This window comes from Electrona antarctica (genome assembly GCF_951216825.1).
Source record: "Electrona antarctica genome assembly, chromosome: 16".
Taxonomy (NCBI): domain Eukaryota; kingdom Metazoa; phylum Chordata; class Actinopteri; order Myctophiformes; family Myctophidae; genus Electrona; species Electrona antarctica.
Window position 1 is genome coordinate 20959348 of NC_136797.1, and position 27537 is coordinate 20986884.

Sequence of the window (27537 nt, forward strand, 5' to 3'; positions counted from 1 at the left end):
TAGTACTCCATTTTGAACTATAAGTGCTGCAAATCATGAACACTTTGTGTGATTTCCATGAACTTTTGCACACACAAATCAGCCTCATGCTTTAACTATGGCCTATTTGTGTTTTTATCTATAACTGCACCGATCTGTGTAAAACTTTGTATGCACACTCCCTAGAGGCCGCAAGGACAAACCTTTGCCATGTATTTTTCACATCTGCTCTTTATAGCGTTATGTAACACACATTTTTTGGTATTTCTCCTTTTTATCCAAATTTTACTCTAATCAAAATGACCTCTATAGTCATGTGATCAAGACGGGTCTAGTATTTATTTCTCATATTCCATCCTGATTGGCTACGATTGGCTTCCAAAGCACGCATATTGCACGCATATTCCCACTAGGCTGAGGAAGAAATGCCACATAAAACAAAACAAAAAAATCAAACAATAAAAAACGCTCCTATCCTGGTGGAGACCTGTGCCCTGAGGGGAACTTTTTCTAGTCCTGTTTTCTGTATTGTGTTGTATTTGTATTTTATTTCTGTTGCCGTGTTGCGTTTTGATCTGTATATGTAGCATTTTGGTTGTCCGTGGTCATTTTAAACGTGCAGGGGTTCTCAACGTTTTTGGCCGGGGACCCCCGGAAATGCTTTGGCAATGTCTCGGGACCCCCGCCCCGCCCCCTCCCGACCCCCAATATAAATTGACTGCTACAATAACCTTAAACCATTTTGGGCGGGAACCCCTTTTGGTGTTTTAAGCATTGTTATAATTTAGCTATTGAAAAATAGCAGATCTACAAGCTCATAGCGCGCCACCGAGTGGCGCGCTACGAGCTTGTAGGTCTGCTATTTTTGAAAAATCGTGAAAATATATATTTTTATTTTTTTGAAAATAATTTGGGGACCCCCTAAAATAATTTGGCGACCCCCCGAGGGGTCGCGACCCACGGGTTGAGAACCCATGCTCTATAGATTCACCTCGAGTTGAGTTGAGTCAGATGGGTGGGCCACGGTCCGGACACTTTTGAGATTTGAACTACTGCGCTAAGGAGACTGACTGACTGACAACCTCCAACCACTGCAGAGTGCAGATCATCATCATCATTATTTATTCTCGGAAATACAGTTGAGGGCAAGCCCTCATTTTCAATGTATAGCCGAGGTTACAATTCATAAATACAGTCAAAACAATACATCAACACAACATTATACATCAGGATAGAATTACAAAGGAACTGCAGAACAACCAGTAAAATAAATCAATTGAAGCAGGAGCAATCACGGTGAAAAATGTTCTGGAGCATTCCTTTGAACTGACCGAAGGATGGCAGGGAGCTCAGTTTTTAGGAATTTTGAAGTTCGTTCCCACAAGGTTGGGCCATTGACAGGAAAAGCTGTCTTGCCCAACTCTGTCTGAGCCTGAGGAACCTCGAGCCTTAAAAAATCACTATAGAGCGGGTCTGATACGTGCTATTGTTCAATTCCAACATGGAACAGATATAGTCAGGGAGCATCCCAGCAATGGCTTTATATAAAAATAGGTGCCAATGCTTGTAGATGTATATGGGTTATAAGAAGATAGTGTTTCATTCATTAATTAAAGTATAGTTAAAAATGCATTTCATTTGATGTTTTATGAATGCTGAGTTGCAAATGATCGGCTCCGTTACATTGTAACACTGTCTGTGCATAGAACTGATCAAGCTAGAGTAGGCTACATTAAAGCTGTCTTATAATTTGTTGCTGATGGGTATTCTATTCTAAATATGGGACCTGCGACAAAGGCAAAATGTATGTAGTGTCTGAGGAGTCTCACCTCTCTTGCCTTCATGTGTCTGTCATTACTCTCTTTTTTATTTTATCCTACGATTTTGTAACCCATTTTTTCACCCAGTGTCAATTATCTAATGGGCGCTACCAGAGCCGGATTTACCTTGCTGAGGGCCCCCGGGCTGGAGCAAATTTGAGGGCCCCCCTTGGGGCGCGCGGCAGAGCATCCCGCCGAAAAGACTTTGGGCTATTTTGTTTTCATTTTGGGGTACCCAGGCCCCTAAAAAGAGAGGCAGGCAGGCAGAAGCTCTCAATGGTTTAACCATAATACAACTAAATACAATAACAATACACACATTTCACTTGAATTGGATTTCACTTTACAATTTTATAATAAAAAAAAAAAAAAGCCCCCGGGCTTCAGCCCACCCTAGTCCGGCTCTGGGCGCTACACTTCCTCTTCCAACCTGGGGGTGGCAGCGGACTGACCTCATGCTTCCTCCTATGCATGAGGAGTCCAAGCTGCTTCATTAGACTATCTTGAGCGTGGCAGCATTGCACATATTTAGAGAGCACAGCTAATTCCATATAAAGTGAAATAAACCTTTTACTTTTTAATGATGCAACAACTTACAGTAGCATATTGTAGCTATATAGCCAAGTATCCGTAGCTTCACATACAAAATTGCAGGATATGGCATGCAGAAGACTGGGCACTTCATATGACTGGGCTTATTTTCCCTCAGAAAACTGAGCACTTGAGATAATTCATTCATGTGTGCTTTTTTGGGGGGTGCATGGGAAAGGACACTTGGTATAATTGTGGAGAATAGGCCTATTGGCCTGAAGCTGGGCAGTGGGCACTATCATGCAAGAAATTTGCAATTCTCAGAAAAAGGCTTGAAAATATTTTGAAGTTGATTTGAACAATTTCTCAGCTCAACATGTTTGTGCACTGTCTGTAGGGCCTAATTAATGTTTAATTCGTATCAGAAAGCTATAGCCTATGTGTTGTCTCAACTTGTCTGTATCATTGTATGATATGATCCTACTTCATTCAGCCTATACTTTTTCCCGCTCTGCTGCTCACCTAGAATTTAAACAGCGGATGTTCTGTTGCTGGGAAAGTGGGAATAGACTCCTAAGAAGACTCGACTCTCGAGCGCAATAAAAATGTAGGCGTCAAAAAAAAAAAAACTTTCTCCCAACTTTTTCTCCCCGTCCCGTCCCACACAACAACGACCAATAACAGCGCTGCCCCTGGCCCACCGACTCCTCTGATTTGCTCGCCCCCGCTGTCCCGCAAAGTGAGTGACAGCCGCTCAAGGGGGAAAGGTTTGTTCTCCTCTCAACTCTCTCCCCCTCTCTCGTTGCTGGAACTTCTTTTTGGGAAGGCCTCTCCCCTCCCTGGCTGCTGTGAGACCGTAAAGAGGGGGGCTAAGTTAACCACCACGTCTCTGTAGATCGGACGGAGTCTCGGCAGAAGCAGGATACTTCAGACTTAGGAGCGCAGAGGAGAGCGCAGAGGAGGACGCAAGTGGGTGAGAAGGGTGTCCGCGTCTCCCTTTTCAACGTATAGCTGGAGGAAACCCCCCCACTGAACTACTTATGGCTGCTTGAGCAACAAAAAGAAACGATACCCCCCCTCCCTCTCTCTTTTCTCTGGCGTTCTTTTTTATACTTCTCTCCTGATCAGAAGTAGCCATCATTAAATATCCAGTTGTTTCTTCGCAGAGAAGAAAAGTTTTTTTTTTCATCCACTTGCCCGACCGTGGACGTCAGTGACTGAGCGGCGGTCATGGATACCCATATAAGATGGAAAGTAAAACGGAGGATAAGGGACGCTCAGACGACTCTAGCGGTGATCCTGCTTTTTGTCACATCGCAAGCAAGTTCAGGTAAGCTGTTCGGGGTTTAGTTTTTTAAGAATCACTTCTCTGGCTGGCTGGCTGCGCACAATTCCTGCAGCCGCTCGCAGGCACGCATTTTGGACCAGAGCAAAAGAAAAGAAAAAAAAGTTTGCAAACGAGTTCCAGAGTCACTCCGCCCCTCTCCATCTGAACTCATATTTTGTTTTGTGTTGCTTTTTATCCTTGGAATTGCTTCATAAACCCCATTGTTCACTTCTAAACTGCCAGCCATGATGTCAGTATTTGGGAGTTACTAGGAAGATGCGCATTCTTTTACTTTGGGATGAGCTGCTCTATGTGTTATGGCCATGGATGTTGGATGGAAGTTGATTTTCTGTCTCTAAACGATTGGACACAGCCTATGACTTGGGCTTAGGCTATGTCAGAAGTTCTGAGTCTGTCTCAGAACAACTTATGTCACTGACATAATGTATTTGACGATTTGAGCATCCGACAACTTTTTATAGGCGAAGGGCAAGACACAGCCTGAAGAAATGATTGATTGATCAGCCTTAGAGAGTATAACACAATTGGCAATTTGGTGATTCAATGGTGTGATCATATACATATGTCAGATATCAACCATATAAAGAAATCAAGAGAAGTTGATATGCTTTTCATTTGTATGCACATCATCCATCAACCAGTTGTAATGGAGACAATGCTGTTAATAAGCATGTTTTTTTCTCCTCCTTTCTTTTTAAATACACATTGAAGAGATGCATGCTTTTTTCCAGGCATGAGGCCAGCTATTATGAGAAGGAAGGCAGGGTCCTATAGCTTGTCTTAAGTGGAAGGGTGGAGCCGCCTAAAGGTGCAAAGAGAGACACAGGATGCAATCTGATGCATGTAGCAATTCACACCACGCAGCAGGTTATAATTGAAAATGCCAGCACTCTTATTAACACGTGTATCAAGCTGTTGAGCAGAACGTCTTGGCATATTGATAATCATTAAGTTGAAACGAATTCATGCCCATGTAGTAGGCTACTTACTTTACAGTACAGCTGTGTCTTTATCAATTCCATTCTATTCAAGACAGAGGTGCTTTATTGGTATATGGGAAACATACGTTTACATTGCCGAGGCTTATCTCTCATTATCTTTAGAGCCTACTTGCATATATAGGAATCGGATTGCCATGTTGGGTTTCCCCCTGTTTGAAGGCTGTTGACAGATTCAATGTTGATGTAATGCATAGTGGCCTCAATGTGGGGTCTGGAAACCCCAAGGGGTCCTTGAAGGGGGGGGGGGGGGGCTCCAGGGGGTCCCCAGCAAAATGAGGAACAGTTTGAACACTTAAGCACCCATTTAAACAAATATCTGTACTCTACAAGCTCACAACACATTTTTGCCTAATGACACATCCACGAAATAGGCTATAGGGACACCAGGTTTAAGTTAATAATTTCACCAGCTGAAGGTGCACGATGAGAGAATGTCAGAGTATAACGATGACTATTCACATTTTTTTCTCATACAGTTTATACACTTTTTTTAATTGATTGAATACTTTAAACAGTTTACAAATAGTATAGTACGACTTTACAATGATGGTTATAATGAAATCACAAAAAGCCCTATAGGGGCTTGTTTCAGTTGTGGTCTTCCTGTGTATTCAGTTCAAGACATTAAAGACATACAATCATTAATAACAGTCTAATCAAACACCCAAGATCCTCTCTCATGGGGTCCGTCCCTCCCGGGCTCCCCCGGCACCACCACATCGTTTCAAATGGGAGGGTCTTGCAACTCGATACGTATACCAATTTATGGGGGTCCCCCTTCCTTCCTTGGCATGGGAATGTGTTGAGAACCAATGCATGTAATGCATGATAATGTGTCAGGCTGGCTTTCATCCACTCTAAGGAGCTCGGTAGGTGGTCTTCTTGTGTCTGCTGTCACACAGCCCTGCAAGGTAAACAGATGGCCTGCTCCGTCCACATACCTCAGTTGGACAGTGCTATGTCTGCTACAGCTGGGCCTGGATGGGACTGACTGTATAGGTCTAAATAAGAATGTGATGACTTGTGCATGACTTGACCAGATGCTCTCTTCATTTTTTGGGGGGGGGGATTGACTGATTAAAGTAACATTACATTCAACCCATTTAGGCCTGACGTCGAAATAAAAACAAGTCCTCTGAAAGAATATTATATTCAAAGATTTGTGCCGCATTTTCATGATTTTTCAAAAATAGCAGACCTACAAGCTCGTAGCGCGCCACTCGGTGGCGCGCTATGAGCTTGTAGATCTGCTATTTTTCAATAGCTAAAGCATAACATAATGCTAACACCAAAAGGGGTTCCCACCCAAAATGTGGTTCTCAATCTTGTCAATTCCAAGGCGGACGGACCCCCATGACTGAGATTTATTGGATTCCCCTCAAGGAACCCCAGCTGAGGGACCGTGAACACCCGCACTTTTCAGAATCATTGCATTACATAAATTAAGCATATTGTTTAACTACACACTTCTAGTGAATTTCGAATCAACTCCTTGTACCGTATATTAGAGCTATATATACGTCGCTTAATAACTGAGCTTAAACATCTGTGCAATGGGTGGATGCTTGCAGGTCATTTCTGACGATGACAGAGTTGAACTGGAGTTTTAATGAGTTTGGGTGACTCAATTTTTATTTTATGCTGCTGGATTTTAATCAACTCTTTAAAACCGACCAAAGAGTCTTGTTAAGAGCTGCTGCTGCTACACGTCCTAGATTGTTACACTTTACTACTCGATTGCTAGCAACGATGGTTGTTCCATTCCATTCAAATCATGTTCATTAATTAACGGGGTTTTCACATCATGAAACAATGTATGTGTTTTCTTTACACACTTTTAACACTGACTGCACAAGATCTTGACTTGTGAACCATGACGTGTTTCAACCATTAAACTTTAGATTTATACTGCTTGTGAAAGTATATCTATCCCACCAGGGGCAGGTAAACAGCGTCGGTTATGTTAGTAATTAGACAGAATTACCACACATTTTGTCAGCAGTTAACGATTCTGAACCAGGTGACCCCTTTGCTCCACCTACATGTCCAATCACGTCCAAGCAAGGCTTCCATGTTTGAGACAGCGTCACTATAGTCACGTGGACCAATGGAACCATTCTGGTACTCAAAATTGGCTGTTTGTATATATTACCTGATTCAGTTCCTGGCACCATAATTAATTAAAGTGGTTGATGCTCAAATATTAAGCTATATTCTAAATCAATCACGTCCCTCCTGTGCTCATTACCCGAATAGTAGCCTACATGATATTAATGAGCACTGCATAGATCGATGATGAAAAATGATCGTTATAGAGTTCAGGGAACTGACATTCCATACTTAGTATTCCATACATGTCACTCTTGATATTAATGTTTCTTACTGTAGAGTCTGTTTTAGTTTTTCAGGAAGAGATACTGTACTAAGTACAGTACTAAGGCCTTGTTCATTGCCTTTAAAGCAGTGGTTTTTCAACCAGTGGTCCGGGGACCACCAGTGGTCCTTGAGAGGGGTTCCAGGTGGTCCCCGGCTAAATGATGGAGTTGGTAACCAAATGGACTCTTATTAGGTCTTTAACTCTTGAGAGCGTAAAATTAAACCAAATGGACCCTTACGGGTCCATAATGGTCCTTGGATATGAAAAGGGTTGAAAACCACCGCTTTAAATCATCACTGATATTAACAGTTTCAGTTTTACAGAGTTATTGGTGCCACTGTAAAACCCTATTTTCTTTCATCCTGAATAGTCTCCATGTAGAATTAACTGGCCCCCACAAAGCCTTTCCTTCAGAGTGGCTTATGACATCACTGAGGAAACCCTTGTTTTAAATCCAAGTGGAGACTTGTTGCCGCAGGAGGGCAATAATAAGACATGGGTTTCAAGGGGTCGGGGGTCAAAGGGTGAAGGTTGTGACTTTAATATTGTCCACCACTGTCAGGTTTTACCGTTTCACTGCGAGAAGAAAGGAATGCTGTAGGATCAAAGATATCGAACATAAGTCTTGACGTCGTCTGGAGGGGTGTGTCTGTGTGTGCTCGCGAGAGAGAGAGAGAGAGTAGCTTATTCCAGGATTATATTTATTTTCTAACTTCTTTTGTCCTGTATTGCAATTCTATAAACGTCACATAAGTAGGAAGCATACAGTAGGTAATATGAAAGTTATTTTTTTCTTTTTTTTTTTACTTTCTGGGAACTCTCACTCAACAATTCGAAGCAGTTTATTGTCCGACTGCATTTTTATGACTTTGTTCTGCTCGAGATACCTGGTTTGAACCGGCAGTAGTGGGTGTCTATTGTAGGCGGACCTTTTAATAGACGTTAAAGAAAAGTACCCCCTTACAATCAATGGAGCCTTTTCAGAAAGCTTCCAAAACATTTCAAAGTTTTGTCTCCCCCCCCCCCCCCCCAGTTTGTTATGATTAATTAAGAAAATAGGTCTTTTTTTTAATGGCCTGTGTCAATAGGAAGCATTCCCATATGATTAGAAAGGAACTTGTCAAACTGCTTTATTCATCGAACATTTTGAAATAACATTCTTTGAATGCCATGTGCAAATGAAAACATAGATGGATTGGTGCCAAAGCCACTGATGCCTATAACCTTGAGCTAGACACATGGCTGAAAACGACCCGGTGTATATATATATGGAACGGGAGGTCAGGAAAGTTTGATTCACCATTAGTGATTTATGCTTTTTGTATCGGGATTTGAAATTAGTTTTTTCCCCTTATGTTCCTTAAAAAATAGGGAGAATAAGTAAAAAGGCCTTGTTGTTTCACTGCGCTCACTCACATCTGGATCCGATAAGCACCATTGTGCCGTCTGCCCAGATCCCAGAAAAGGCAGAAAAAATGTGTTCCAGATGTTTTTGTCCCGGTCCTGGTGGAACAAGGACCCATGAAAAAAATACTGTTTCATTTTTCAAAAGAAAAATACACTATTCCGTGCTGATTTTTAGAGACGAGTTCTGTTCAGAAGAAGTGTGTGTGTGTGTGTGTGTGTGTGGGGGGGGGGGGGGGGGGGGGGACTGTATAGTCCCTGTTGGTTTGTGAAGGTCTTAACAATAGCTGGCATTTCAGCCCAGGTTTGCAGATACGTGACCCCCCCCCCCGGTCATTAAAAGGTTATTTTTTGTTTAAAGGAGAGCAGCTTTATGATGGGGTTAACAGTGGAATACAACTGGTCCACAGCTGGTTTCCATTCATGAACCTTTTTTTACATCTGAAACGCTCCCCCCTCATGAATAATGTCTTCACTGTCACGCAGAAACCTTGTATCCTTTTTCCCCCCCTTAAAAAAAAAAAAAAAGAATCTTTCCACAAAAGATTTTGGAGGCCAGGTTGACAAGTCTTGTCTGTCAGTTTTATGAATAAATTATTTAACCAATGAAAAGTATTAAGAGCTTGTTACTAAATACAAGAGCCATAGAGTAAGACACTAAGTTCACTTCATGGGGCTTCAGTCCAAGTCTTCTACATAGACTTCTATTGGCGAATAGGGACAACCGGAAGTTTACGGAATGCATTGGAGTCTATGGGGCTCGCGCGAGTGCATGGACCACGTGACCGGTGCTGTTTTCTGCCCCCTCAATGTCGTAACTCTGTCTATACTCTATATAGAGTCTGCTAAATACTAACTAATTGGATGCATTGATTGGAACACAGGTTATTTTGGACATACAAGGTTTCCACCCCGACAGGCAGATATGATTTCTAAAGATTAGTGAACATAAGTACAGGTATAGCACTATCTGCCTGCACCTGTCTGCTCAATCCTGAAGATGTTTGTAACCTTTAGCCCGAACTGCTGTCACACATTCTTTTTCGACATTGAAAAAGCCCAGGATTTAATTTTGTCTTATTTTGTCGGTTTCTATTTGTATTTCAGTATTGAACAGGAAACCCTTAACGAAGTCAGAGCCAATGCAAGCAGTGCTGATAAGACAATGCATGTATTTTGCTTATTTACAAAACATTATGGAACGGTTGAACGTTTCCTAACGTTTTTAGCTGCATTCAGATCATGGTGAAGTTTTGATTGTCATGAAAGTATACAGACTGTGGAAAGTAGAAACACGTTTATTTGAGAAATCTGAATTGATATGTGTAGCTTTAGCTGTAAGACTCTCTGCAAGTGAAGCGTTGCCATTGACCAGCACTGCTGTCCACTTGGATCAGGGATCTAGCACATGTTGGCAATGTTTGCAATAGAAAGGACCACATCAGCTGAGCCGTGATTTAGGACTGCTTCATTAAAGCTGATGGGCTTAACCACACGAACCCTAGCGTCTCTATTCTGAGGCCAACAATTGGCAAAGCTGATCAAGCTCACAAAGTGCCACAAGTACGCAATGCTCTGTGAGTTGGCAGTGCTGTTGGTTGGTCTAGAGAGGGGGAAAAGGTGCAGGCCTAGCGTAGACCCGTGGGGGACTCCGGTAAACTAAGTATACAGGGTTCTTTAGTTTGTATTATGCTGATAAAGCGTCATCTTGGCTCACGCACCACTGATTGCTGTTGCAAAAAATGGCAACACAAAAGTTATTTTGCAATTACATAATTCAATAGCATGTTACTTTACCACAACTGCAATTGATGCCAATCTCTTAGGCTTATGACAGCTGATCCCGCCCTTACAATAACAGTCATCAATCATCCAATGATTCCATGTTGCACACAGGACGAGAAATAAGTACTGTAGTGTACAGTAGCCATGCCACAACTTGCCCTTAAGACGGTGCTGCATGGATGCTCTGTGGCCAGCACCCCTCCCCATGATCTCACTCACTATACCAATACATATTTATTTTCTTAATCAGTATATGAAATAAAAATCAACCGATGATAATATACAGTATACTAGACAAGCTGCCAGCAGTTGTTGCGTTGTTGCGACAATGCGTTGCTTAGCAATGCCATGATCAGTGTCTTCCAAGTTCTGGTACCAATAATTGGCTGTGTGGGTCTCCGTTACGGTAATAACAAAATCAAAGCTTATGCAGTCGTATAGCAGAACGGCCAGAATACTGGAATAATCCCAACCTCTCTGAGACCGACTTGGTCAGACAGTGGTGCCAGAAACTATAGACATACAAGATGATGAAAGTCGTAAAAAACGAGAGACTTCTCAGTGAATATCGAGTGTGTTTCATATGTAATCTGAGGGGCGCTATGGCGCTTATTTCTCATTCACGTGAAAGTGGGAATCTGGGAGCTCTGTTTTTGGGCGCAATCAGATAAAGTGGTGTGAAAACGTGGTTTCCTTCTTCTTGTGTGTGGCTCTGCTGTCGCCATGGTGCACAGGAAGGAATTTGAGCCAGCCAGACTGTGGAGGGAGACAGTGACCCTGCAAATTGCACGTGCCACTTAAGACCATAAATGCAGGCATTGTGGAAAGGCCTGCAGATCTTAAGCATGCTTTATTATGTCTATGAATCAGATCTATTTGCCCGATAACAATTAACACGATGATACAAGAACTTGCAGGGGGGAAAAACCTGTTTAAATCTGCGCGTCCTATGTTAATGAACAAAACACAATTTTAATGTGTATGGTAGAGTATGTTAATTCAAAACGAACTATAACACATCTTCAGTGGATGGAGTTGGTCCCCCTACTCTTCCATGGAGACATTATACTCTGGTGTCAGGCTGATTGTCAAGTACTGTACAATATCTCCCCTGGACAACTGGGGATTTCTTGCCAGAGTGGCAGAAAGGGTGATTATCGGTCATCCATGTACTCTGACGGGCTCAGGCGGCACCCGTCAGCAGGGAGTGTTGGGCGGGAGATGTGGGTCTACGTCCTCCTGGTGGGGGCTCCTCACTGGCAGGTGAGCCAGTAGGATACTAACAGCAGTGACAGCACAGAAAGAAGGGGAGACGACGTGGGTTCAAATCCCAGTTCGGACAATAAAACATATGGATTTCAGCTTTAAATTGAATATTCCGTTTTCTAAAGTGATGTGAACTGAACTCGTTGCCCCCCCCACGCTTGACTTGAACTCGGTTACCGTGGGGTTTTTAACACGACGCCGTAACGTTGTTCTGGCACGGCGAGCGTCTGCTGTTAAAAAATGGAAATTGTGACGTGAGTACATCAGCGGCGTGAAAGGAAAAAAACGTGTGGAGTTTCTCCTTGTTAATGGGAATTCTTATGTCACTTTTTCTTGCCGTCTTCTAACAATGTGCGTTGTTAACAGCATGTGGGTCTGTGAAGCAGTCCAGAGGAAGCGTCAGGTCCAGCAGTCTTCTCTCAGAGAGCCTTGCTTCAGAGGGCTAACAGTACTGCTCTGTTATGGGGTATTATAATCACAGAGCATGGAAACCAATGGATGAGTCATGTTTTCCAACCGCGGTCCCCTTCCTCAGTATGGGCCTAGCCACATAGCCTCCATGGCCAGTAGAATTACCGAAGCACAAGCAATTTTCTCTACTGGGGGAAATGGGATGATTCGCCTCTATGGTTTCTCCAGAAACCCCATTTTTAGGCTACTTCATTCTTCTTAACCATATTCTATTTTCTTGTTTTACTTTATTAGGTGACAAAGTAATGGAAGTTAGAATGGAAAGACACACTACCACGTGTTTTATTAGTTGGTTCCAACAATCGGCATCCACGCTACCGTAGATTTGATTCAGCTTGTACAGTATTTCCAAACAAGAGCCACGTTCTTTGATGGCAGCAACTTGAATGGAACGGAAATCAAAATATAATGATGGCAAAACCAAGAGACCAGTCTGAAGGCAGTGTAAAATAATGAAGGAAGAGACAATGAGTCTGAGAATTGTGTGGCATCGGAAAAGTCGATTTTTTATAAACCCTATACTTTGGGTTAACCGGAGTCTCCCAGGGCTCTATACTCGGCACCCTCCTGTTGTGTCGCTCTACTACGCTAAGTAACCAAATGAGAGCATGTTAGGTAGACTCCTGCCTGTGCCCTTGGCCCGGCTACTGGCATTAGAACCTGGAGTTGGTCCCTGAGCGCTGCAGATATACTGCTCACTTCTCCCTAGTACCGGTTAGGATGGCTCATTACTACAGAGGTTTCCTCAACAGAATAATAAAGTACACATTCACCTTTAAATACCTTCGCAGACAATAGCCGATCTACAAGCTCCCCAACCCGTCGTGCTTTGAGATGCGTTGTGAGCTTGTAGATGGGCTATTTCTGCCGAGTGTTTACATACACCAGAATATTATAGGCACTTACGCCGGGGCTCCACTGGACGCGTCATCGTTGCGTCTCCGTCACCGTCAGGGAATGTTCCCTTTTTAATCAATGAAGGGTGGCTCCACTGCCTACGATGCGTTGCGTTGCGCTGCGGTGACTGCTTTAAAATTGCCCCGGTTCGTTTTTTGACCCGCGTCACAAGTTTCATCATAATTTGGGGCTAAAAGGTTCAGTTCATGATGGCGGATATCATTTATATCACAGTGACCATCTCCAAATGGTCTTGGCTTTGATGTATACAGGCTACAGTAACCTGCTATTTTAACCGAAAGCACCCATTTCAAGGGGCTAATGTAATTTCCTCAGAAGCAGGAAGAACGGCATTACTAACTAAGCACATTTTGTTGTGCTTAATTTCAAATGGTTATATTTTGCCAGTACTCATGTTGACATTATGGTGGTGACCGCTCAAACGCTCTGGACTCAGGATGGAACCTGGGCGGTCCCGGGTTGGCTCTGTGTACTTCTTCAGTCTACACCAAATCTCTTGGCCCAAAACAACGTCCATCGAACAAGCTCAGAATGTGGCCTGTTGTGACGCGGTGTGAGCTTGTAGATCTGCTATTTCTTTGTCTCCCATCGATCCTCCCAGAAACATGGACGCTGCGCTGCGCTGCGAGCGCAGATGCAGTTTGAGCAGATCTCCGACAGATTGTTTTCGGTGGCTGAGTGACAAACGTTTCCTGGAAAACATCTGGGGGTCATGGAGTTCACTGATGATGTCACGAAAGGATTTGGTCTTTCTAGAAATGGACAATGTTTACAGATATAGTTATAATCTTTCGGAACATGTTTGTCAACCCTTTTGCCAATTAAGATCCACTTTTGACACATTTTGAGACAATTTTGGGCTGCAATTATCGATTATTTTCTTAGTGATTATTCTATCGATTGCTTATCTATTATAATCTTCTATACACGCACGCGCGCAAGCACACACAACACAATGGCTCTAATTAAAGAATATAAAGCATTAGCCACCCCTGTCCTGGCTCTATGATTGCCAGTGTTTGCTGATCACTGAAAAAACAAACAAAAACAAATGATGCAACAGGATTCCAAGCTGTTATCTGTTTGTGTTGTCATCTGGGCCCCTGACCAAATACAACGAGGCCCCTAGAGGTGTGCTTAGTAGAGCCTCTTCAGCATCCCCTGGTGGACAAATGTACAGACAGACAAGCAAGCGAGCAAGCAAACAGATATATTCATTCACTTTTGCATTGCCTTGTGCTTATTTTTCATGACTGTGACAGTCTTATCATTCCCCTTGTAGTCCCCCAGTGCCTCCCTTAGGGGCCGATCATACCAAGAAGTGCCACTGCAGACTGCTAAATAATGGAAGTCAAAGATTGCCTTGCAGCCAGGTGACATTGGGCAAACTAATCTCAGAGCACCTGGGGAGCGGTGCCATTGTTATCATCTATGTTGTCCTTCAGCTAGCTGTGGTGGAATCGGAGTTAAAACTGCAACATGCTCTTATTTTGAAAGATGCATATAATGGATCGCAACAGGATAAAAGCAACATGGAATACCATATAGATATACTGAACAAACTATTCCAAGTAGTACTCGAAAAAACGTGTCGGATTCATACGCTGCATCAAGGCTTTTAGGCCCTAAAATGATGATGCCCTTGATGATCACGGCGGATTTTGGGTATTACTAATACTGATTGAGGTTTGGTTGTTCCGGTCTGATGACTACAAACCTAGTGACTACAATGACGTAAATTACCATCCGCTCCCGAGCGGATCATAAACCCCCCAAAATGGTATGCCTCCCCGAGTCCCCAGGCTAGCTATAGCTATAGCCAGGGTGTTGTGTGTGATGTGTTGTTTGCTTCACAATAGAGTGAGACCCCAATAAAGGCAGTAAACTTTAGCGGCGGACCAGCTGCTGTAATCGTTAACGCACACTCGCCTGCTGCCTGGAGACTTACTTGACTTGTGTTTTGCCATCCTGCCACAGCTTATACAGATGAGTTTATCCCGATGACATTTCTGCTAAATGCTACTGGCTAGCTATTATTGTGGCTAAACAGTGTTGTAAGTCAACACTCGGAGTTACTTATGTCGCAAGGTTTTGTAGATAAAACCTACTTAATGTAATATTACCACTAGTAATTACCTCTAGTAAAACCCTTAGGGCAAAAATCTCACTTGCATACAAGATCGATCGCTCAAAGTGTAATGGATGGATTTCCATGACTTGCAATGCTGACCGCATTGATTCATGTTCTGTGGAGAATGCACCATACTGATTTTGGTAACCCCATGTGACCCTTGCTCTGCCCCTAGGCCAAACTTTCCACTGGCACTAAATGATATCTCTAAATCTAATGGGTGGTGGATTACCATGACATTTGCTGAGGGCGTTCGTGATGCTTGGAAGATAAACCCTGGCCTTTTTGAATGACCCCCCCTGGCCTTTTAGTTCATCTCTCAGGCCAAAATGTAATCGTATGCACACAATACGTCTCGTACGTACATCCCAAAATCTAGTAGGCATGATATTGCAGGAGGATGAACCATACTGATTTTGGTGACCCAGTGGCCATCCATTTAATAGCCATGATTTACAGTTGGATGTTATGAGCAGCACCGCCTCTAGGGGCTGCTAAATTACTCTTTTATTGGTCTCAGATAGCAGTGGCAGTGGGAATCAAATAATATCGGTGTCAATAAATCAGTGATTTTTAAACTATGGGCCGATAACCTGAAAGGCAAACCTTTGCTACTGATACTGAGTATAGGCCGATATATTGGTGGGCCCATAGTGATCCTAATGTGTGTGTGTGTGTGTGTGTGTGTGTGTGTGTGTGTGTGTGTGTGTGTGTGTGTGTGTGTGTGTGTGTGTGTGTGTGTGTGTGTGTGTGTGTGTGTGTGTGTGGTGACTCTTTTCGCACACTGTGTTTACATTTAAATACAGATTGATACAGATTGACACCCCCCCCCCCCCCCCCCCACAACATATTGTATTATATTGTGTTGCAGATTGTTAAATGTTTACATGGATTCCATCGATAGCTCCATAGACTTGTTTGACAGCATTATCATCAGTTGGATTCCATGTTAACGTGTATTTTCAGACATTTAACCACTTAAAGGGGAAAACCACCCATTTTCAACATTTTACTATGTCATTAATATACTTAGAGCTGTTAATAATAAAAAAAAGTCCTCCCATTTTGTGTTTCCTAGAACTGTAATTATGAAAAAAATCATTAACATGGTGAAACACATCTTGATGATGTCATCAAGATGTGTTTCACCATGTTAATGATTTTTTTTTTCAACAGCTCTAAGGTACATTAATGACATAGTAAAATGTTGAAAATGAGTGGAATGCCCCTTTAAACCGTCAATACTTAATTAGTAAACTAGACCCTTCACCCTGCACTTTAGTCTGCTCTTTTCCCCCCTCTACACCAAACCGCTTTGTCAAAAATAGCCCTAATCTACACGCTTGTAGATCTGCTATATATGCTGTATTCGGGCTAAAGTTCCCCTCAGAATAGGGATGCTAGCGTCGCAGTCCCGCCCCCTTTCATGACGACGCCTGGCCCAGGAAATGAATCACAATGCATTTTTCCCATAGACATTTCAAAAAGTATTTATTTAAATACCTTTTAAGCGTTGTACGAAGCCAACTCGAGTCGTGACAAATCATGACAACAAACACAATATTTTGGACCGAACAAATAATTACATAAGTTACAAAATTACAAAAACCACAAAAAAAGTGTTGTAACCTGCCGTTTTTTTCTACCTTCTAATTCTTTGTTTGGCCCGAAAAATTGTGTTTGTTGTCATGATTTGTCACGACAAGAGTTGGCTTTGTCCGCGGCGTAAACAACTTTAAATAAATACTTTCTGAAATGTCTATGAGGAAAATGAACAGAGAATCATTTCCTGGGCCCTGGTAGGGGGCGGGACTGCGACGCTCTATAGGGTTCAAGTGGTTAATGTAAAGAGAAAAAAATCACACCCGTGTGAACTGAGTGGTGTAAGGTCTTATATAGCCTGTCTGACGTAATGAAACTGGGTATAGCAACCATGCTCATGTTTTGAGCACAGACAGACTAACAAAGCCAGTTGTAGGAGTGGTTTACACCACTCAAAAAACGAAAAGAAGAAAATGTTATCACACTGACGTGCTTGAAGAATGCTAGTAGTGTATGTTTCTACAGTTGCGGTGGAAGTGGAGCACACTGTGGACGCCGGACTCATTCTTTCCATGGTAGTTTTACAGCAGAGAGCAGACATCAGACAGTGATTTATCTCTGCTGCGCTGAGCTGTTAGGATGTGAAGTAAACCATCTGTCTCGCCACTGTTAAAGCAATGAGTCCAGCTTAAAGGCCAACTTCACAGATTTCCTTTTTTTCTCCCTTCTTTTTTTCATTTTTCTTTTACGCCGTGGTTCTGTAGGAGGCAGAGACGTCTGGATGGAAGATGTGCGTTCGTGCGCGCGCGTGCATGTGCGTGCGCGCGCGTGTGTGTTTTATGTATGTGTGTGTTTTTGTTTGTCTGAGCCCGGTTAATCTAGCAAAACCGCTGGACTCAATCACAGTCAAATTCCAACATGTTGTTTTGTGAAATATTTAGTTTAATTAAATAATGGAAGTCAAAAGGCAGTCGGATCTGGCTGAAACCTTTGCCCACATAATTATCGTCTCTGTTGGGTAGGGAAAAAAACGGTTAACTTTTCACAGGACTCGTGTGCAGTATGATCAAGTATAGGGCGGAGAATAGGGCCCTCTAGGGCGTTAGAATATGGAGATATGAGATGATTCTGCATGACAGCATGGAGTCACACACATCATCATAGATACATCCTACTGCAGGTGACTGACGCCACAGACCGACAACATACAACCATGTCGCTATTAGGCTCCGTCTTGTTAACCCATTTTGACCTGAGATCAGATTCTACATCCTGACAGTTTTCTGAAAAAACTATGTTTCTATGGCAGTGGTTCTTTGATTTTTCAAAAATAGCAGACCTACAAGCTCGTAGCGCGCCACTAGGTGGCGCGCTACGAGCTTGTAGATCTGCTATTTTTCAATAGCTAAAGCATAACATAATGCTAACACCAAAAGGGGGTCCCTGACCATGCATGTAGTTAATGCGTTATCTGTAGTCATTTACCTGACAAGTCGGAGGTGAAGAAATTCAACAGAATAAGGGAGTTAGAATCTCACGAGGGGGAAGTGCACCGGATTGTCTGGTTGTGTCATTATTATTAGGAGATTATTAGTAGTCAATGGGCCATTGGTTGAGAAACAGTGGGATACACAGCATGGGATGCATAGCAAGTGTAACAAAAGCACTATAATCTTAGCCCATATCCCCACCCAACACAACAGTGGTCCCCCAGGTGGATTGTAAGTCAGGGTATTATTGGTCCCTCCCTCGGTCACAATAGGTTGAAAATCCCTGTTCTAGTGAAAACGTGGCCTATATCCCATCACTGCCCGACTCGTTGTGTCTGTGAAGAGTTCACCGTCTCTCTCTGGCACTGGGACATCGTCACCATTATTATAGCCACGGGCTAGTCTCACAAGGACACGCTGCAGTGTCCAAATGCAGGGTGCACATAGAGGCCAGCCAGTGGTGACTGAGGGGTGCTATGAAAGGGTGTGTGGATAGAGAGGGGGGGGGGGGGGTCTTCCATAATGGCTAAAAAAATGTTTTATCGCACACTTTATCCTACTGTTGGAGTCTTGGAATTTCTTGAAAATCGTAACTTACTTTTAACCCATTTTGACCTGAGATCAGATTCTAAAAATGTCTTCCACATCCTGACAGTTTTCTGAAAAAAATCTATGTTTCTATGTCAGTCGTTCTTCGATTTTTCAAAATCTACAAGCTCATACCGCGCCACCGAGTGGCGCGCTACGAGCTTGTAGTTCTGCTATTTTTCAATAGCTAAAGCATAACATAATGCTAACACCAAAAGGGGTTCCCGCCCAAAATGGGTTCATAATTGATATCATTGCTGGTCTGGCAGAAACCTTGTAAATCTCCATATCTTGAAACTAAGTGGTTCATTCTGTCTGTGGGGGGTTTGAACATATTTAACCAATGAAAAGTATTAACAAGAGCTTGTGAAGTAAACTATTTATCTACATTTGATCCATTGAAAGACAGCTCTTTCCACCCCATTTCCTGGAAAGTAACGGTTAATTTGGCCATACAAGGTTTTCGAACAGCAACAACGTGCTTGTCGTTGTGCAGCTTTATGAAAGGCCTCTATTACTTTATAAGTAGGAGGAGCTGCTACAGATGGAGCAAAATTATACGGGAGCCAATAGCAATAAGCAAATCAAATAATGTCAATTAATCCCCATTTCCATTGTGGTTGTCATAGTTCTGTTGCAGTAAACACCAAGCAAGTTATAGCCAGAACAATTTGACCATGCCAAAAATTGCATGAGTGTGTCTTTGAACTCATGTACGACGTGGCACGCGTAACATTAACGTTATAAATACAGAGAGTGAATGTTCCCAGTAGACAAACAAACGAGCTGTAAGCCTCCAAATCAATCTGATAATCATAAGAACCATCAAACCCAAAACGACTTGTTAAAAATGTCAAAACACTTATGAAAGAGTTTTGAATGTGTGTAGTCGGACTCAAATGGCCAACGGTGTGTTGGATGAATACTGTGATTGGCTGTACTTTCCGTATTATGATACAATGGAACACATTACATGAGAGAAGTGAATAGTGATCCCTGTGTTGACACAATTATTACATATTCCCCACTTCGTGACGATCTTGTAGATCAGCTTGTAGATGAGCTTCTTTTTTTTTTTAACCAATTCTGGACGGGAACCCCTTTTGGTGTTTTAACTCATTTTGACCTGAGATCAGATTCTAAAAATGTCTTCTACATCCTGACAGTTTTCGGAAAAAGCTATGTTTCTATGTCAGTCGTTCTTCGGTTTAAAAAAAATAGCAGACCTACAAGCCCGTAGCGCGCCACTCGGTGGCGCGCTATGAGCTTGTAGATCTGCTATTTTTCAATAGCTAAAGCATAATGTAATGCTAACACCAAAAGGGGTTCCCGCCCCAAAATGGGTTAACTAAGCATTATGTTATACTTTAGCTATTTTTGAAAAATCGTGAAAATGTGGCACAAATCTTTGAATGTATATTCTTTCAGAAGACTTTTTTTTTAATTTCGACGTCAGGCCTAAATGGGTTAAAGCATACAATTATTAAATGTGTTATTTGTCATACCTACCCTGTGCAATTTGTGATATTGAAGCCTATATAAACCAAACCCGACAGCCCTAATCCCTGCACGGTCAACTTTTAACCTAAATTGAGTTGTTGACAGACACCAATACGCCCTTTTTTAATTGCCACTGTGGTTTCTGAGAGATGTCCAGAATCCACATTTTTAGCAATGTTGTAGCGATGCTATTGGAAATGAATGGGCTCAGTTAGCCTTGACCCTGCTATACTTCTATAGCGTCCTCGTTCAGGCCACAGCCGTCTTTGAACTCATGCCTTCATTATGATCTGAATCTGAACTGCACACCTGTGCCAGTAGTGTAGTGGCATGACAAAGAGCAAAGCCAAATTACTGTTCTGTTTCGGCTATTATAGGCAGTTTGTCTGTGTGGAGGAGGAGGAGGTGCCATGTGTATCCTTAAGTGAACATGAACTGTCAACCCTCTTATATTTGTTTCCTTGTCAAATGAATTGTAATTTGTGGATTCATAATTCAACCGAGTCAGTCGAGATCACAGATTTCACAGTGCCACGCCAGACTTTCCGGTCCTTCATTGCCATCCTCTAGCGATGACATCAGGGAACAACAGTTTTCTACCTCTGGTCTGCTTTGAGGCAGGACTCCAGAGAAGAAGGGAAGATATAACCTCATTGTCAGCTCTGTAAGCAGTGGCCGGCAAACTGTGTTCTTCTGGATCGGACTAGTGAAGAAACACGGGGAAGGTTGCATACACACATCACCACTTCAGCCCTATTTAAACTTTGGCTATTTGAAAATAGCCGATCCACTTGCAGATCTGCTTTTTTTCTGAAAATGTGATAACTTTTTCCACCACTGGCTCCAGTACAGCATGTCTGACTGGCTCCAGTACAGCATGTCTGACTGATGTCCAGTACAGCATGTCTGACTGCTTGTCTTTGTGTTCTTTATCTTGTCCGGTGTTTCCTGTTATTCAGCGATTAGCCCATTTGGACCTGGAGGACACATCTGTGTCGCCTTAGCTGGCTTGTAAGAACTTTAACCATTGTTTTAAACTTTAGCTGCAGAAAAATAGCAGATCTACAAGCTCATAGCGCGGCACTCGGTGCCGCGCTATGAGCTTGTAGATCTGCTATTTTTTGAATTTGTATTGAAAATGTGTGCAAATCTTTATATATATATTCTTTCCCAGCGAACGTTTTTAACTCAAATCCTTGCTTCTGGGGACGGTGCCGTGTCATTTTACATGTCATTTTGGGTGTCCTTGACATGAAACCGTTTGAGAACCACTCACGCTGTACATAGAAACATAGGTTTTTCAGAAAACTGTCAGGATTTAGACAGACATTTTGTAGAATCCGGTGTGAGGTCTCCATGGGTTAGTGTGTGGTGGACGGAGGAGGAGGTGGTTCTTCCCTGGGAATGATCTCCCTGCTGCCTGGACGCGGTCCCTCATCTCATGATGAGCTGCAAGCGCCGTCACAGGCTGGTGTTGCCCGGTTGTTGTTGTTGTTGTTGTTGTTGCAGAGAGAAACAGGCAAACATGTCTACGAAAAGAAGCCCGAAATAAGCTACTTACTAGGCCACATGAGTGCACGCACGCACGCATGCACACGTTCTATAAGGTCACAATGTGAGCTTGTGGATCTAATCTGCTATTTCAATATGATCTTTGGAAATATTTGGAATATTTTTTAATACATAATATTATTTTTAACAGCTCAAATGTTGTATGGCTTCAGATGGGGGGGGGGGGGGCTACGGGCCAAATGCATGTATTCATTTGGGTGTCCTTGACATGAATGTAATTTGAGAAACACTGGCTAAAACAACATTAGGAAGCAAGCCGAAATAAGCCCCCAAAAAAGAGGAAAAAAGAAGAAAAAAATACCCGCAACTACCAATATTTACAAGTGAAGTCACTTATAATAATCAGACATGGCAACAATGTTCAGAATGGGTTGGTCATAACCAGGGAAATGACTAATGAGGGCATTGCGTATTTGCGTCTGTAAACAAAATGCACCTAAACCTCTGTCTCCACCTCTCCTCTGAGGCTGCCCCTCTCATCACATTTGGGTAGAGATATAACCAAACGGACTCGTATAAGGGTTCATTCCGAGGGTCTTTATCTCTCAAAAGTTACAAATGGACAAAAGCGACTGAGCGTCTGTTTATTTTTTCACCCGTGTGATTGCCCATAAGCCTCCCTTCTCTCCTGAGAGGGTACAAATGTAACCACCTGATCGGAATGAGCCTGATTGGCACTAGCGGAGTCATAAAGTAAGCTTCAGTCACTATGCCAACTTCTTCTCAGCATGTTGCTCTGTTACATTTAGTTATTGCGGGTCTGACCGTGTGTGTGTGTGTGTGTGTGTGTGTGTGTGTGTGTGTGTGTGTGTGTGTGTGTGTGTGTGTGTGTGTGTGTGTGTGTGTGTGTGTGTGTGTGTGTGTGTGTGTGTGTGTGTGTGTGTGTGTGTGTGTGTGTGTGTGTGTGCGTGCGTGCGTGCGTGCGTGCGTGCGTGCGTGCGTGCGTGCGTGCGTGCGTGCGTGCGTGCGTGCGTGCGTGCGTCTATGCACATGTATAAGAAACTGAATGAACACACTGCAGCTCTTAATGCCAGTGAATCAGGTTAGCCGTGGTGTCAATTAGGTTCAAGCGTGCGCGTTTATATGCTGTACGTAGACCATCCCCGTGTGTGTGTGTGTGTGCGCGCGTGCACGCGCTAGTGTGTGTGTTCCACTTCCATGACAGGAAGTCCGTTGTTTATGTAATATGTTTAATGTAGCAGACATAATGACTTCTGTATAATTGCCTGGACTGGTCACATGAAAGTCATAACCAACACCTTAGGGTCAACGCAGATGGAATTGTGTTTTGTGTTTCGGGGGAAGGCGAGAGATAGAGAACTCTTTCTCTATCTCTAGAGGATGGGATGCGGGCATGCCGGCATCTCTCACGAACGTGGGTCAATATAGAGACTATACGGTAATGCTTAATATTTTAAAGGTATGCATATAATATACCGGATGATCCCGGAAAGGTTAAGTGAGATTAGCTTTTATCTTTTCCGGAAGTTACATGCTAAGCTTTTGGACTTAAGCCAGATTTATACTTCGCCGTTGCGGCGTCGTTTTCCCCGTGCCGCCGCTGGCGGGAAACAGCCGATCTACAAGCTCACGGCTACGCGGCACATTGTGCAACTCGTATAGACCGTCTATTTTCGGCACAGGGCAGCCACCGTATACGTTATACGACAGAGCATATTAGATTTAGGCATTAGGGAGAGATTCAGTGAAGCCGGGGGTGGGGGGGGGGGATTCCTGGCTGCACCGTTTGACTGGCAGGCTCGGATTCCACCACACACGTTTACCGCTTGGCCTCGGTCCAAGTCGGATAACACAGCGGGGTGGTTTGAAGTCAAGAGCCCCTGACTTCCAGCCATCCCTCCCTCCCCCTCCCCCCTCCTCCCCACCCCGTCTGATTCTGAGATGCACTCTAGGAGGTGGAAGTCTCTCATTGGGGCTTCAGATGCACTTGATTCCCCGGGGGAAGAAGTATAGGGTCCTCTCTCTCCGACGTGGCTGCTAATTACTCGGCTTTGTCCTCAGCACCAGGTCAAGCATGTTGCCTTGCTACACAGAGCTCCTCTCGCTCCAAGAGAACGGGCCTTTGGAGGATGGAGGGGGGGGGGGGTTGTGGGGGGGGGGAGGGGGGTGGGTGGGGTCAGTGAAAAAACGGAAGAATGTTAATCTCCCCTTCTGTGGAAAAGTCCTAATTCTTGTTGTCTAGAACCCGGCTGCTTCTATTAAAAGGGATGGTCTAGTCGAGTGTCACTAAACTGTGTGTGTGTGTGTGTGTGTGTGTGTGTGTGTGTGTGTGTGTGCGTGTGTGTGTGTGTGTGTGTGTGTGTGTGTGTGTGTGTGTGTGTGTGTGTGTGTGTGTGTGTGTGTGTGTGTGTGTGTGTGTGTGTGTGTGTGTGTGTGTGTGTGTGTGTTTGTGGGAAGTGGTTGAAGGCGACGGGTTGGGGTGAGGGGTTTCAGAGATCTTACGGTCCTGGCAGCGGGCCCGAAAACAGAAGTTATGGTTCTGACACTAGTGCTACTGTTCACATCCAGTGACAAAAGGCACTCGCAGACGGACGGAAAGGGAGGTGTGAAATGGGCCGTGGAGAATATTTATCCAAAAAAAACACACATCGTGCCGCCCCTCCCCTCCCCTCCCGGGCTTCACAGTACCAGAACACTGTGGGATTTATTTTTCACTTTTACAGTATTTTTCACTTTTTTGGTTTTTTTTTTGTATTCTTTTGTAATGTAATTCATTGCTCTTTTTTATTGCTGCCATCTCATGGGTCCAGCCCATGCTGTCTGGCTAACCAGACCCATAAAGATCTGAAAACAAAGTGAACTTAAACCCCCTTAAAACTCTCGACAGTCTCTTTTTGAAGTTCGAAACCTTCATTTCATACTGTAGTTTTGAGGTGACTCTGTGTACCACCCATACATCCAGTTGTTCCAATGACCTACAATGCTATTAAGTTACAGTAAAACTATATAAAACGTTTAATCGTTAACTTTCTTCAGTGAATAAAACGCTATTTTGAGTACAATATAACTGAAGTGGTTGCAGACTTGCAGTTGGTCTGCTTGCTCTTCATTTGAGAGAAATGTAGGTCATGCGTTTGAGTAAAATAAATGGTAAATGGTGCATTTATATAGTGCCTTTATCCAAGGCGCTTTACATAGATTGTGCATTTACATTCACCCATTCACGCACACATTCACACACCGATGGCGGCGGAAACCATGCAAGGCACCAACCTGCACATCAGGAGCAATTAGGTGTTCAGAGTCCTGCTCAAGGACACTTCGACACTAACTCTGGGGGAGCCCGGGTTCGAACTGGCAACCTTGCGGTTACCATCCGGCCACTCTACCGCTGATCCACCGCCACCCCCTGCATGCCGATGCATCACGATGCGATGTCAGCAATGTCTGCTATTTTAGCCATGAGACGTGTTTTGACCAGTATAGCAGACCTTCAAGCTCACAATTAATGCGTCGCATCCGCGATGTATAGGTACCTCGCAGGTACCGTTTGCACGGCGAAGTCTGAAATGGAATCAGGCTTTTATGGTTTCGATGGTGGCAAGTCGATCAGGTCGATTTTCACACTACATTACAGTTTCTTCAAAGTAACGTATGGTGGGCACAGAGCTTTTCCTATATTATGGCAGAATAGCTAGACTTCGAGGAAGCTGGAGGGAGCCAGTATACTGTCAGCAGGTATTATGATGAGCATGTACATTCCACCGAAATACCGATGAAAGATAGGAGGGTATTATATTAAACTATGTGCACATAGCTATAACCCCCGGCTTTCCAGAAGCTGGTGCACCCATTTCCTGTTGATGTTCAGTTGCACCATACAGTACAGTAGCTTCAATTTGATTGGCTTGGCAATTGAACCCGGGATTTGAACCAGCATACTGTATATTTAGACATACAACTTAAAGGATTGTGACTTTAAGCAGGGCTTTGTGAATTCATAAATAGCTGATGTTTTGCAGACGGAAAGGCCCCGACCGACGTCGTTAACATAAAGAAGCACTGATGACTACCACAGTTATCAACTGTGATACGGTATAAATAATACCGTATTATTATTACAATATTATTTGAGCTTTTTATGAAAGCCAGTGGTTCTCAAAGTGGGGTTTGGGGACACCCCTGGTTCCGCAGGTACATCGACAACCAAACAGACCCTTATGGGGCTGTATAAACTCCATTTGGTCCATTTGGTTCCATTTGTGCACACCCCTTTTCCACCGGTTGGTTCCCAGTGGGAACCGGTTCAGTTCTTTGTGGTTCTTAGTCCATGAGCCAGAGCTCCAAAATTGGAACGTTAATTATGAATTGAGTGGGCAAAACCATACCTATATTAGATTGTTATCTCCATGACACTTCCCCAATTGAGTACTTACACGAAGACAATGATTTATTGTATTACAAATTTTACATTTTTAAATATGGAAATGAGGCATTATGTAGGAAAATATGCAAAAAAATAATAGAAAATATGAAAAAGCTACTACTTTGGAAGGGTTATCATGTATTCATTTACTTGTATTGATCCTATAAACAATTTAATATAGGTCTAGTTTTTCCCACCAATTTTGGAGCTCTGGCTCATGGACTAAGAACCAAAAAGAACTGAACCGGTTCCCATTGGAACCAACCGGTGGAAAAGGGGTCTCAGTGTTGCGGGAAATTAGAAAAGTTTGTGACACACTGTACTGTACTGCATATATACAAATGCATGTACGTAACCGCATGTAATTTATTAGCTGCGGCGAAGCTATAACTCCCTTGGAGGTAAGGAGGTGCGGTCAGGCTGTGTTTGCGGAGGGAAGAGCAGAGCTGAGGTCATGTTTGGTTGTGAGTGGCGTCCTGTGCCATGGGCAGCAGCCCAGAGGAGAGCTGGCCTCTGGAGAGAAAACACACACAACATGCTGTAAGTGGGCAAACGTCTCCTCTTAATGGGTGGGATTGAGAGCCGTGTGCCTGTGGCTTCGGATGTGGTCAGCACTATGCAGCACACGGCTTCCCCTGGAGGGTCAGACTGTCAAGCACAGAACACGCTGTGTGATTGAATATATCCCCCCCCCCCAAACATAGTTTCACAGTGTCACTTCTGTACGAGGCAAGACGTATGCTAACGTGTCTGTCTGTCTGTGTCTGTCTGTCTGTCTGTCTGTCTGTCTGTCTGTCTTGTCTTGTCTTGTCTGTCTGTCTGTCTGTCTGTCTGTCTGTCTGTCTGTCTGTCTGTCTGTCTGTCTGTCTGTCTGTCTGTCTGTCTGTCTGTCTGTCTGTCTGTCTGTCTGTCTGTCTGTCTGTCTGTCTGTCTGTCTGTCTGTCCGAGGATTGTCTTGCAAACCGCTGGAACGCTGAAGTTGTTGTTATAGCACGTTTTAAACTTTTGTTGCCAGAGGTAAATATATGCGGTTTACATATTTGTTTGTTTGTCGTGTGCTCCATCGTGAGCCCGAGGTCATTTTGCTTCTGGACAGTGGTAATCTAAAAAGTTACTTCATCCACCGCCCGTCCTCTCTGGACAGTGATTGATTTGATTGATTGATTGATTGATTGATTGATTGGACTGGGTCAATTCGATTTGCAGGTTGTTTATTCGGTTCTAGAGTGGATACGGAAGCGGTGTGTGCGTGCGTGCGTGCATGCATGATAAATACAGGGTTGGTCGGGTGTGAATAACTGAATAACTAGAAATAGTTATACTTTAGCTATTGAAAAATAGCAGATCTACGAGCTTGTAGGTCTGCTATTTTTGAAAAATCGTAAAAATGCGGCACAAATCTTTGAACTATAGGCTATATTCTTTCA

General features: G+C 43.4%; 1 protein-coding gene across 1 annotated transcript in view; it reads left to right on the forward strand.

Annotated features, from left to right (window-relative positions):
- The first annotated feature begins 3245 nt into the window (after positions 1–3245).
- col5a1 (procollagen, type V, alpha 1) overlaps positions 3246–27537 on the forward strand; it is a 156079-nt gene continuing 131787 nt past the window's right edge. Inside the window, exon 1 of the mRNA XM_079523820.1 lies at positions 3246–3660. Coding sequence (XP_079379946.1) covers positions 3561–3660 — 100 coding nt within the window. The 5' untranslated portion in view covers positions 3246–3560. The remainder of the gene's footprint in view (positions 3661–27537) is intronic.